General features: G+C 46.4%; 1 protein-coding gene across 1 annotated transcript in view; it reads right to left on the bottom strand.

Annotated features, from left to right (window-relative positions):
* The window catches only part of LOC137341414 (transient receptor potential cation channel subfamily V member 5-like), a 65962-nt gene that overhangs the window by 27314 nt on the left and 24807 nt on the right, over positions 1-13841 (bottom strand). Inside the window, exons 7-9 of the mRNA XM_068004526.1 lie at positions 9421-9570; positions 9116-9328; positions 3800-3886 (exon numbers count right to left, since the gene is read on the bottom strand). Of these exons, the coding sequence (XP_067860627.1) occupies positions 3800-3886; positions 9116-9328; positions 9421-9570 (450 nt within the window). The remainder of the gene's footprint in view (positions 1-3799; positions 3887-9115; positions 9329-9420; positions 9571-13841) is intronic.

Below are 13841 nucleotides of genomic sequence, written 5' to 3'. Positions count from 1 at the left end.
CGATTTTCATTCAGCAGTGGTGCAAAACTGGCGGCAGTGGAGGGGACATGTCAGCCTGGCTCAGCTTTGACTCAGTGGGTAGCACTCTCGCCTCTGAGTCAGAAGGTCATGGGTTTAAATCCTGCTCCAGAGACGTGAGCACATAATCCAGGCTGACCCTCCAATGCAGTACCGTGAGAGTGCTGCACTGCAGGAGGAGCCGTCTTTCGAATGAGATGTTAAACCGAGGCCCCGTCTGCCCTCTCAGATGGACGTAAGAAATCCCGTGACATTCGAAGGAGAGCAGGGGATTTCTCCCGGCGTCCTGGCCAATATTTATCCCTCAACCAAAATCATTAAATTACCTGGTCATTATCACACTGAAGTTTGTGGAAGGGCTTGCTGTGTCTAAATTGGCTGCCGTATTTCCTACATTACAACAGTGACTACACTTCAAAATAAAAGAACCTCAGTGGTTGTGATGCGCTTTGGCATGTCCTGAGATCGTGAAAGGCGCTATATAAATGCAAGTTCTTACTTTCTTTTCTTTTTTTGGGCCACCTGGAGTACTGTGAACAGTTTAGGTCTCCTTACCTAAGGAAGGATATACTTGCCTTAGAGGCGGTGCAACAAGGGTTCACTGGATTGGTTCCTGGGATGAGAGGGTTGTCCCATGAGGAGAGATTGAGTAGAATTGGCCTATACTCTCCAGCGTTTAGAAGAATGAGAGGTGATCTCATTGAAATGTTTAAACTTCTTCGAGAACAGGGTAGATGCTGAGAGGTTGTTTCCCCTGGCTGCAGAGTCTAGAACTTGAGGTCATTGTCTCAAGATAACAGGTCGGCCATTTAGGACCGAGATGAGGAAAAATCTCTTCACTCAGAGGGTTGTGAGTCTTTGGAATTCTCTACCCAAAGGGCTGAGTAGTCGTTGAGTATATTCAACCCTGGGATTGATAGATTTTTGGACACTAAGGGAATCAAGGCATATGGGGAGAGGGCAGGAAAGTGGAGTTGAGGTAGATCAGCCATGGTCTTATTGAATGGCGGAGCAGGCTCGAGGGGTCGTATGGTCTACTCCTGCTCTTTTTCTTCTGTTCTTATGTCCTTATACACCCCGCCTGGTTTACCTTCGGAAAGTTGGACAGGGTGTATAAAGGGCGGCCGATCCTCCACTGCCAGTTTCCCGCCACCACCGGAAGTGAAAATCGGCCCCACTCTCAATGTCTCCATTCTTCAGACAAGAATAAATATCTGCAATAACCAAACTTCCACATCTCTGTGGGCAGATTGGAGAACGGGTGACTGATGCATAGTCCTCTTCATTTTCCACTGCCAAGGGATTCCTTCACTGGGGAGTGGCTTGAAGCCCATGCTGGGCATGGTGGGAAAGGATAAGTATTTATCCAATTCTCTTTTGAAAGTTACCTTTGAATCTGCTTCTGTCACCATTTCAGGCAGTGCATTCTGATCATAATAACTCGCTGCGTAAAAAAATTTCTCCTCATCTCACCTCTGATTCTTTTGCTAATTACCTTAAATCTGTGTCCTCTGGTTACCGACCCTTCATTCAGTAGAAACAGTTTCTCTTTATTTATTCTATCAAAACCCTTCATGATTTTGAATGCCTCTATTAAATCTCCCCTTAACCTTCTCTCCTCTAAGGAGAACAACCCCAGCTTCTCCAGTCTCTCCACATAACTGAAGTCCCTCATCCCCGGTACCATTCTGATAAATCTCTTCTGCACCCTCTCGAAGGACTTGACATCCTTCCTAAAGTGTGGTGCCCAGAATTGAACACAATACTCCAGCTGAGGCCTAACCAGTATTTTATAAAGGGTTCAGCATAACTTCCATGCTTTTGTACTCTATGCCTCTAATAATAAAGCCCAGGATCCCATATGCTTTTTTAACAGCCTTCTCAACTAGTCCTGCCACCTTCAAAGATTTGTGTACATACACCCCCAGGTCTCTCTGTTCCTGCACTCCCTTTAAAATTGTACCATTTAGTTTATATTGCCTCTCCTCATTCTTCCTACCATAATGTATCACTTCACATTTCTCTGCATTAAATTTCATTTGCCATGTGTCTGCCCATTTCACCAGTCTGTCCTCCTGACGTCTGTTACTATCCTCCATATTGTTTACTACATTTCCGAGTTTCGTGTCACCTGCAAACTTTGAAATTATACCCTCTATACCCAAGACCAGGTCATTTAAAAATACATAAAAGAGCAGTGGTCCTAATACTGATCTCTGGGGGCCACCACTGTACAGTCCCTCCAGTCTGAAAAACAACCGTTCACCACGACTCTCTGCGTTCTGTCCCCTAGCCAATTTTGTACCCAAGCTGCCACTGTTCCTTTAATGCCATGGGCTTTAATTTTGCTAGCAATGTCTATTATGCATTACTTTATCAACCGCCTTTTGAAAGTCTATATACACAACATTAACCCTCTCCATTACTTCATCAATCAAGTTAGTCAAATACGATTTTTCTTTATCAAATCCATCCTGGTTTTCATTTATTTGCCCATAATTTTCCAATTTTTGATTCCAATCCACTTGGGCAAGATCCCTTTTTAACTCACTGGAATTAGCCCTCTCCAGTTGTGTATTTTCACATGATTGTTCCTTGTCCTTTTCCATAACTATTCTAAACCTAATGATATTATGATCACTGTTCATCAAATGCTCCCCCACTGAAACATGCTCCACCTGCCCTACTTCATTTCCCAGAATTAGATCCAGCACTGCTTCCTTTCTCATTGGGCTGGAAACCACACTGTTCAAGAAAGCTCTCTTGATACATTTCAGGAATTCCTCCCTCTCTTTGCCCTTTACACTGTAACTGTCCCAGTCCATATTGGGATAATTGAATCCCCCATTATCACTTCTTTCTCACATCTTTCTGTAATTTGCCTGCAAATTTGCTCTTCTATCTCCTTCCTACTATTTGGTGGCCTACATTATACAACCAGTGGTGTAATAACTCCACCATTGTTCCTTAATTCAAATCAAATAGATTCTGTCTTTGACCTCTCAACTACATCATCCCTTTCCAGTGCTGTAATAGATTCTTTGATCAATACTAGCACCTCCCTCTTTTCTTTCCTTCCTTATCTTTCCTGAATACCTTGCAGCCAGGAATATTAAGTGCCCAATCCTCCCCTTCTTTGAGCCAGGTCTCTGTTAGTGCCACTATTTCATAGTCCCATGTGGCGACTTGAGCCTGCAGCTCACCAACCTTATTTGCCACACTACGTGCATTTACGCACATGCATTCTAAACTCATCTTAGATTGCCTCGCATTTGCCCCCTGATTCCACCTATTTCTGAACTCTTCTTTACTCTAGTGCTATTTGTACCTTGTTTCTCCTCTCTGATGTTTCATCCTGGTGCCCATCCCCCTACCAAATTAGTTTTTGTGGTCAAAGGAATGTCATACGAAGGCACTGAATGCTCATCACTAATACTAATGTCAGGGCTTATATTGTTAGCAGAAGCACTTTGCCTGTTCCTTACTTTGCAAGCCAATTCCTAATGGGCAGGGTGGTCCTAGCTATACAATTAATGGGAAGCTTACCAGTGCCTGGCCGTGGAGGTTTTAGCCAGTTAAAGGAATCCTTGCACACACTTGGGGTCCCCAAGCCTTGGCTCTCTCCAAGAGTGACAGAATTTGGTGCGTCCCTGTAGAGAGAGACTGCACTCCATATCGGACAAATAGAGACTTGACTTATGTGGATTTCAGGGTAGTTTGGCTGGTGATAGTTTCCATTCCTCTCAGACACCTGGCTGAGCTAAAAATAAGTGTTCCTTACTTCTATCAGAAGGATGGCGATGGCTCCAAAGACAGAAATGATCTCCCCCACCAACCGGATGTAATCTTCATTTGATACATAGCACAGCTGGAATCAAGAGGCAGAGAGAGAAAGTTACACCCATTGCACTGTGAAGGTCCAAAGGATCAATGGAGGTTAATTTCAGTGTAAGGGTTTTAATACAGAAAGCAACTCCCACTGCACTACTACACTGAGAGGTAGTTTCTGTACGAACCATGAAGCGGGGGAGGCTATAGTCCTTTTGGGATATGGGGATGGGGCGGGAAAGTGGAGTTGAGGTCAAAGATCAGCCATGATCTGATTGAATGGCGGAGCAAGCACTAGGGGCCGTATGGCCTACTCCTGCTCCTGTTTCTTATGTTCTTATGATTATATGGCCACATTGTGAAGAGTTCCTATCTTTGGTACTTATAGCAAAATCCTAAGCAGGTTTGAAAAGAACAGGCAATCTTCACAAATACTCCCTTGAAGTCATTATGCATAATTCCTGCTATATAGGCCCATCACATGAGAGCTCTATGCTGGGACTACTAAGTTGTAAGATTTACCCCATAGTGACTGGAAGAGTTCTCACTCTAAGTCTACTTTATTCATTCCATTTAAAAGAAGTGATGGGGTATGTACAGTAGGAGTACAGTGACAGGGTATGTACAGTAGGTGTACAGTGACAGGGTATGTACAGTAGGTGTACAGTGACAGGGTATGTACAGTAGGTGTACAGTGACAGGGTACATAAAGTAGGAGTACAGTGATGGGGTATGTACAGTAGGTGTACAGTGATGGGGTATGTACAGTGGGTGTACAGTGACAGGGTACATAAAGTAGGAGTACAGTGATGGGGCACATACAGTAGGAGTACAGTGACGGGGTATGTACAGTAGGAGTACAGTGACGGGGTATGTACAGCAGGAGTACAGTGATGGGATATGTACAGTATGAGTACAGTGACAGGGTATGTACAGTAGGAGTACAGTGACAGGATATGTACAGTAGGAGTACAGTGACAGGGTATGTACAGTAGGAGTACAGTGACAGGGTATGTACAGTAGGAGTACAGTGACAGGATATGTACAGTAGGAGTACAGTGACAGGGTATGTACAGTAGGAGTACAGTGACAGGGTATGTACAGTAGAAGTACAGTGACAGGGTATGTACAATAGGAGTACAGTGATGGGGCACCTACAATAGGAGTACAGTGATGGGGTACATACAGTAGGAGTACAGTGATGGGGTACCTACAGTAGGAGTACAGTGATGGGGTACCTACAGTAGGAGTACAGTGACGGAGTACATACCGTAGGAGTACAGTGACCTGTGTTGCCTCGCCTCTTTTATATATATATATATACATCGAGACTCTCTTTCATTATCCAGCACAACAGGTTTACGAGTGAATCACTCACAGTCTGCATTTTAAGTGTAGAACTGTTAGTTTGACTCTGGTCGCCCTTAAGTCAGAAGGTTGTGGGTTCAAGCTCCACTCCAGGACTTAAGCACATAATCTAGACTGGCACTTCAGTGCAAAACTAAGGAGGTGCTGCATTGACAGGGGTGCAGAATTTTAAACTGAAGCCTTGTCTGCCTGATCAGGTGAATGTAAAAGATCCCACGGCACCCTTTCAAAGAAGGGGGCGGACATATGAGGAGAGGTTGAGTAGATTGGGACTCTACTCATTGGAGTTCAGAAGAATGTGAGGCGATCTTATTGAAACATATAAGATTGTGAAGGGTCTTGATCGGGTGGATGCGGTAAGGATGTTCCCAAAGATGGGTGAAACTAGAACTAGGGGGCATAATCTTAGAATAAGGGGCTGCTCTTTCAAAACTGAGATGAGGAGAAACTTCTTCACTCAGAGGGTGGTAGGTCTGTGGAATTTGCTGCCCCAGGAAGCTGTGGAAGCTACATCATTAGATAAATTTAAAACAGAAATAGACAGTTTCCTAGAAGTAAAGGGAATTAGGGGTTATGGGGAGCGGGCAGGAAATTGGACATGAAGCTGAGTTCGGATCGGTCAATGCCCTGTGGGTGGCGGAGAGGGCCCAGGGGCTATGTGGCCGGGTCCTGCTCCGACTTCTTGTGTTCTTTAGATTTGTGGTTGGGATCAGATCAGCCATGATCTTATTGAATGGCGGAGCAGGCTCGAGGGGCCGATTGGCCTACTCCTGCTCCAATTTCTTATGTTCTTATGTTCTTATGTTAAGAGCAGGGAAGTTCTCCCCGCTTTCCTGGCTAACATTTATCTCTCTACCAACACCACTAAAACAGATTAACTGGTGATTTATCCTGCTGGTGTTTGTGGGGATCTTGCTGTGCACTAATGGGCTGCTGCGTTTGCCTATATAACAACATTGACTGCACTTCAAAAGTAATTCACTGGCGGCAAAGCGCTTTCGGTCAGCCTGAGAAGATGAAAGGTGCGGTACAAATGAAGGCTCTTCCTTCAGACTATTGGTCGCAGTCATAGAAACTTTTTCCACCGCTGGCGCTGGACGGTCCGCGGGAGATGGAGGCGAAATCGCGGACAGGCAAGGCAGAACCGCAGCCACACACTCTGCGCTAAACATAGGATTTCATAGAATTTACAGCACAGAAACAGGCCATTTGGCCTAACAGGTCCATGCCGAGCCTCCTCCCACCCTACTTCATCTAACCCTATCTGCATATCCTTCGAAAAAAAGGCTAACACCTCTTTAAAAACAGCGCAAAAAGGAATTTTGTACAAGCACGTTAAGTATTTGTATGACAACAGCGTTCTAACCTTCCATTCACTTTGCTCATCCTGGCGGATTTCTCTTTCTCCCCCTATGTCAGTGCCTGAATACACTCTAAATACATGAGGTACATGATTCCAGGTCTCCTGGTGGCAAAACATTGCGATTTTTAATTGTATCATTTAGTGGTTTCTGTTCACACTAGTGAAATGGCCAGCTCATAGTGTAGTAAAGACTCATCCCCACACTGTCCATCAAACACTCCCAGGGCAGGTACAGCACATGTTATATACAGAGTAAAGCTCCCTCTACACTATCCCATCAAACATGCCTAGGTCAGGTACATTGCGGGTGAGATATCAAGAAACGGCTGAGTGCACTGGATACAGCAAAGGCTATGGGCCCTGACAACATCCCGGCTGTAGTGCTGAAGACTTGTGCTCCAGAACTAGCTGCACCTCTAGCCAAGCTGTTCCAGTACAGCTACAACACTGGCATCTACCCGACAATGTGGAAAATTGCCCAGGTATGTCCTGTCCACAAAAAGCAGGACAAATCCAATCTGGCCAATTACCTCCCCATCAGTTTACTCTCAATCATCAGCAAAGTGATGGAAGGTGTCGTTGACAGTGCTATCAAGCAGCACTTACTCACCAATAACCTGCTCACCAATGCTCAGTTTGGGTTCCGCCAGGACCAATTGGCTCCAGACCTCATTACAGCCTTGGTCCAAACATGGTCAAAAGAGCTGAATTCCAGAGGTGAGGTGAGAGTGACTGCCTTTGACATCAAGGCAGCATTTGACCGAGTGTGGCACCAAGGAGCCCTAGTTAAATTTAAGTCAATGGGAATCAGGGGGAAAACTCTCCAGTGGCTGGAGTCGTACCTAGCACAAAGGAAGATGGTAGTGGTTGTTGGAGGCCAATCATCTCAGCCCCAGGATATTGCTTCAAGAGTTCCTCAGGACAGTGTCCTAGGCCCAACCATCTTCAGCTGCTTCATCAATGACCTTCCCTCCATCATAAGGTCAGAAATGGGGAAGTTCGCTGATGATTGCACAGCGTTCAGCTCCATTCGCAACCCCTCAAATAATGAAGTAGTCCGAGCCCGCATGCAGCAAGACCTGGACAACCTCCAGGCTTGGGCTCATAAGTGGCAAGTAACATTCGCGTCAGACAAGTGCCAGGCAATGACCATCTCTAACAAGAGAGAGTCTAACCACCTCCCCTTAACATTCAATGGCATTACCATCGCCGAATCCCCCACCATCAACATCCTGGGGGTCACCATTGACCAGAAACTTAACTGGACCAGCCACATAAATACTGTGGCTACGAGAGCAGGTCAGAGGCTGGGTATTCTGCGGCGAGTGCCTCACCTCCTGACTCCCCAAAGCCTTTCCACCATCTACAAGGCACAAGTCAGGAGTGTGATTGAATACTTTCCACTTGCCTGGATGAGTGCAGCTCCAACAACACTCAAGAAGCTCGACACCATCCAGGACAAAGCAGCCTGCTTGATTCGCACCCCATCCACCACCCTAAACATTCACTCCCTTCACCACCGGCGCACCGATGCACTGCAGCAACTCGCCAAGGCTTCTTCGACAGCACCTCCCAAACCCGCAACCCCTACCACCTAGATGAACAAGAGCAGCAGGCACATGGGAACAATACCACCTGCACATTCCCCTCCAAGTCACACACCATCCCGACTTGGAAATATATCGCCATATATCGTTGCTGGGTCAAAATCCTGGAACTCCCTTCCTAAGAGCACTGTGGGAGAACCTTCACCTCACGGACTGCAGTGGTTCAAGAAGGTGGCTCACCACCACCTTCTCAAGGACAATTAGGGATGGGCAACAAATGCCGGCCTCGCCAGTGATGCCCACATCCCATGAACGAAAAAAAAAGATGACTACCCCACCAATGCTTTTCCAATTGCAAGGGCACTGTGCTAGTTTCTACTTGAGACCATGCTGCTTGTTGCTATCATGCTAGTTTGGCCTGCTAAACATTGCTATGGTACATTGACCTAATAATTTGCATCAATTTTGTGATTATTCTCTTAACTCTTTTGGAGTTAATAAAAACAAGTCCCACCAGGGACACACTCCTCTCCCCTCCCCTGCCCCCTGAGGAAGGTGGTCCATATGAATCACCCAATCTAGCCTGGAGATACTGAGGGTGCTCCCATTGCTCTGTGTGTCCTCTCCAGGGCGGAGATGGCCAGCTGACGCACCATTGGTGGACAAACAGTGGCTGACCTTCAAATCCAGGTGCCAGACGTGATAGAAAGGGTCACCCAAACTGCACTACACTGTCCTTTTAATTCGATTTCCACTTGAGAAAAGATAGCACTTGAGAAATATGACATTCAACGGGTAATTTCCGGGGTTTGCAGTCCCAGCGGATAGCCTCGTTCATTTATGGATGCAACTCGTGGGCAGCACACACCCTGTTTTCTGATACAGTGGATGAGGCCCCCTACTGGGACTGCAAACCCAGGAATTACCCCAGGTCCAAACAACCATAGTAGCTGGTACGACTCCATCATTGGCACATGGTTATGGTACTAACGTTTAATGGCGCCTCTTCCAAAATCTGTGTGTCTCTAGGGTCTGTGACATTGTCACGCCTTGGTACAAGAGGTCGAAAGATGCAGCAGGAGGTGAATATGATGATGTAAATGAAGTAGAAGGCGGCGAGGGTTCGGAAATAATATTTTCCATATTTGTTCCACTTGAAGTGGATCAGTGCTTTGATCGCAGGGAGGTCGAAAATTTTCAAGGCCTGCAAAACAGAGCGAAGCAGAGATACTCAGCATTTAACTTTTACTCAGCAACCTTCAGAGTATGTTTCATGTCCAGAACTCCTTGACTCACCTCAGTCTCATTGCTGCACACAACCAGATCAAGGACAGAGTGGTCGTCATCCCAGGAGTCGATCCCAGAGAGGTCGTAGAAGGTGGTGGAGATAGATTTGAAAAACCACTGAATGTGTTGTTTTCTCTTTTTCATCAAATGTTGAAACAGCTGCAAAAATATAAGATAAATCCAACGTATTAGCTACAGCCATTTTATGTCATGTGTAATTGGGTTTGGGACTGTATGTTATGAGAGTAAGTACAGATGGCCATCTACTCCACAGGAAAAGATGTGTTGCTGGATCAAGGGATAGTGTCTATAGAGGGCAGCAAGCCAGGGATGAGTCGTGGAGATGTGGAGATGTGAAGATGGGTGAACATTCAAGAGTTTTGCAGATTACAGGTTCTTCACTCAGCACTTTCCCTCATGAGATTGAGAGTTGGACAGAATCCATGATAGAGTAGATTTCGCAGGGTCAATGAAAAAATGAACCTTACGTAGCATTTTTTATGATCTTAGTGTTGTTTATGGGGCCTTGCTCTGCGCAAATTAGCTGCTGCATTTCCCTACTTCCCCAATGCTTCTGTGATCAATCTTTAGTGGCTGGGAGTGAATTTTGAGGACAGCTGTTGGATTTATATCAGAGTACACGAATTTTTAGGATCCCGGATAGGCCATTAGGCTCAACCTGTTTTGAATAGATCTACCCCACTAATCCATCTTCTCAGCATGGGCTCAAAATTCCTGCTGGTGACAAATTCCATTTCTGAGCTCCTGACGTTTGCAAGAATGCATCCTGTGAAACCGTGCACCATCAGCCCATGAATGCAGTCCGTTCATTTTAGTGGGTACCTTTTCCTCCTTTAAAACCTACGTTCTCCAGTGTCCCCCCACTAAGCCCCACCCCAAGTTTGACATCAAGATATCCTCCCTCCTACCCTGTCTCTATGCTCAGCGACTCCTCATTCTTGGTGATTTCAATCTCCATCTCAACTCCCCTTGCACCCTCTCCTCTGATTTCATTAACTTCCTGCACTCCCTAAACCTCTCCCTCCATGTAAACTCCCCTACCCATATTCACGGCCACTCCCTCAATGTTACCATCTTAAATGGCCTCTCTACTCGATCACAAATAAGGCCATCTCTGACTATTTCCTGGTATCCTCACCACCCACATCCCCTACCCCCCTTCCAACCCCACTTACTTCTGTGTCCACCCTCGAAAACTTACAGTTCACTTACTATTCCACTTTCAAACTCCCAATTGCCTCGCCTTTGTCCCTGCATTCATTACGCTACTACAGATGTCGATCTGCTCAATCACTCCCTCACCTCCACCTTTGATGTCCTTTCCGCAGTAAAACCTTTACTCTCCCCCATCCTGGCTATCCATCTAGTATGGCCCCCATTTTCACTCTCTCAAGTCAAAGGGGCTTGAGCATATGTGGTGTACAGTTGGTTTAGCAATCCATCATCACATATGGCTGGACCACATCAAGCATTATCAGGCCTCACTTTCATCTACCAAAACCATTCCCAGCTTTTTTTCTCCACTACCAGCCATCTTCTTAAACCCCTCTCCCCTGCCCCCTCCACCCTCACCGCAAACAAGAAGTGTGAGGAGCTCAAGGATTTCTTTGTCACTAAGATTGAAACCATCCATTTAGCTGCCTCTGCAGCTTCCCCTCCTTCCCCTTGCCCACCAAGCCAAATCTCCCCCAGCCTTCCCCCTACACTAAATCTGATCCTGCATCTTTCACAAGTTTCTTTCCTTTCTTCCCTCTTGACCTACTTGAGTTCATCTAGTCCACGAGGTCCACTTCCTGCTCCTTTGACCCCATTCCTACTAATCTGCATTAATGATTCTCTCTCCTCAGGTACTGTCCTCCTCCCTTTCAAAACTGCAATCATCATTCCCTCCTCAAAAACCCCACCCTCCATCCTTCTGTCCCTCCAAACTATCGCCTCCAGCCTCCCTTTCCTATCCAAAGTCCTTGAATGTGTTGTCGTCTCCCAAATCCGTACCCATCTTTCCCACAAATCCAGGTTTGAATCTCTCCAACCAGGTTTCAGCCCCTACCACACCACTGAAATGACCCTAATCAATATCACAGACAACATCTGTGACTGTGACTGTGATGCAGTATCCCTCTTCATCTTCCTCAACCTCGTTGCAGCCTTTGGCACGGTTGACCACGCCATCCTCCTCCAACATCTCTCCTTCGTTCTCCAGCTCAGTGGAATTGCCTTTGCTTGTTTTCACTCTTGTCTAGCCAGTAATAGCCAGAGCATTTTTATCAATATCTTCTCGACCTGCCCTCGCACTGTTATCTCTGGAGTCCCCCAAGGATCTATCCTTGGCCTCCTCCTCTTCCTTATCTACATGATGCACCTTGACAACATCATCCAAAGACATGGGGGTTCATATTAACACCCCCACAACGTGCAGGACAGGGTCAGGGAGGGTAAAAATTAAAAATTAAAAATCACGAAATGCGACCTCAAACTGCTGCGTATGTGCCTGCTGTCATTTTTATGGCACCAGGTTGCCATCTAATGCTGGCCGTCAGCAGCCAAACCCCAGCCGCAAAATGGAGATGAGAGCAGCTGGATCCAGCAGGTAAGTGCTTTTCCAGCACTGCTTGTGAGTCAGGAGGAGCAGGAGTGCTTCCCCCGACCCCTCAAGCAAACCTTCTGCTAATCGCAACCTCTCTTCGCTGCCGTGATCGTCCGCCCCCCCCCCCCCCCCACCCCGGTCCAAACCCGCGATCCCGATCCTCCCTCTCCACGATCGGCCAACACCCCCTTTTCAGCCTTACAATCAGCCTCCTATTCTCCACCCTTTGTAAACTTCAGTTCATCCAAAACACTGCTGCCCATATCCTGTCCCGCAACAAGTCCTGCTCACCCATCACCCCGTCTCAGCTGACATTTGCTCCAAGTCCCCCAACGCCTAAATTTCAATTTCTCATCCTCATGTGCAAATCCCTCCATGGCCTTACCCCACTCTATCTCTGTAACCTCTCCAGCCCTACAACTCTCCAAGATCTCTGCGTTCCTCCAATTCTTCCAGAACAATTCCTACCAGAACTCTCCATCCCTCCAACTCTGACCACTTGAGCATTTTCCCCTCCACCCACCCTTCGCCACACCATTCACAACTGTCTAGGCCCCAAGCTTTGGAATTCCCTCCCTAAACCCTATCCGCCTCACTCTCCTCCTTTAAGATCCTCCTTAAAACCCACCTCTTTAACCAAGCTCCTAATATCTCGTTCTTTGGCTCAGCATTCATTTCCTGTGCAATATGCTTTGGGATGTTTTACTACATTAAAAGGCAGTTGTTGTTTTGTTGTTGATGATGATGATGCAGCTGCTGCTGTTCAGAATAGAATGGGCTAGGGTTACAGAGTTTCATGATCTGCGCTCCTGGAGTTTGCCGGGAGAGCAGGAACAAAATTCTTATCCCATCACTGGATATGATATTCCTCTTTCCACTATCTTAGCTGGAGGAATTAAGAATGGCATACAAACACCTTAACATTTATCTGCTAAAATTACCAACAGCCTTACATTCCTTAATCCCTTCTGATTCCAGATATGCATCTCATTACCTATTGAACCCCATTGATATTGGTCACTTGAGTACCTTTCAAAAGGGAATTGGATAAATACATGAAGGGGAAAAAATTTCAGGGATATGGGGAAAGAGCAGGAGAATGGGAGTAATTGGATAGCTCTTTCAAAAAGCCAGCACAGGCACGATGGGCCGAATGGCCTCCTTCTCTGCTGCATGATTCTATGATTCTCTCGTAATTCATTTGGATGAAAAAGATTTTCCTGAATAACTTTCTTGCTTCTAACTTCTTAATTTTAAATTGTGTTCCCGAGTATTCCAGCCTGTTGCCATTGTGACCAATTTACTGGGATCGACTTTGTCAATCCCCTTCGTATCTTGCAGTATCTTGAAATCCTCTCTTTCTCAAACACTTATTCCCTCTGAGCTAATTTTCATCTGCCTACTGGCCCAACTCTTTTGGCATGAATGGGGCGATTGGTAGATGCAAATAGTCAACAAGAAATCGGCGACTCACCACCGGAGGCCCGCAAATTCCCATCTTAGGGCGGTCCTCGATTTAGGCAGCCGGCAGCCCCGCCCAATACTGTCAGGAGCTTAATCAATATATCGAAATGAAGGCCTTGTGACGTTGTTCGGGCCCAAACACCATTTTGCTGTCAACCAGCACTGCCGCCACTGTTTCCTCAACCCACCCACAAACCCTGGGTGGTACTGGTCGAAAGGCAGCCATTTGCAGCCATACTTAAAGGGACCATAAGCTGCCGTCGGGTAAAGCTGGCAATGACTTTTCGGTTTAAGCCTTAAAGGCTGCCTTAAGTTCAACTCCTTGCTGCTTGGTGCGCTCTTTACATTTCCCTGCCAC

Source organism: Heptranchias perlo, chromosome 23, assembly GCF_035084215.1.
Source record: "Heptranchias perlo isolate sHepPer1 chromosome 23, sHepPer1.hap1, whole genome shotgun sequence".
Classification (NCBI taxonomy): Eukaryota; Metazoa; Chordata; class Chondrichthyes; order Hexanchiformes; family Hexanchidae; genus Heptranchias; species Heptranchias perlo.
Note: the sequence above shows the minus strand (reverse complement) of the source record. Positions and strands in the feature narration are given on the sequence as shown.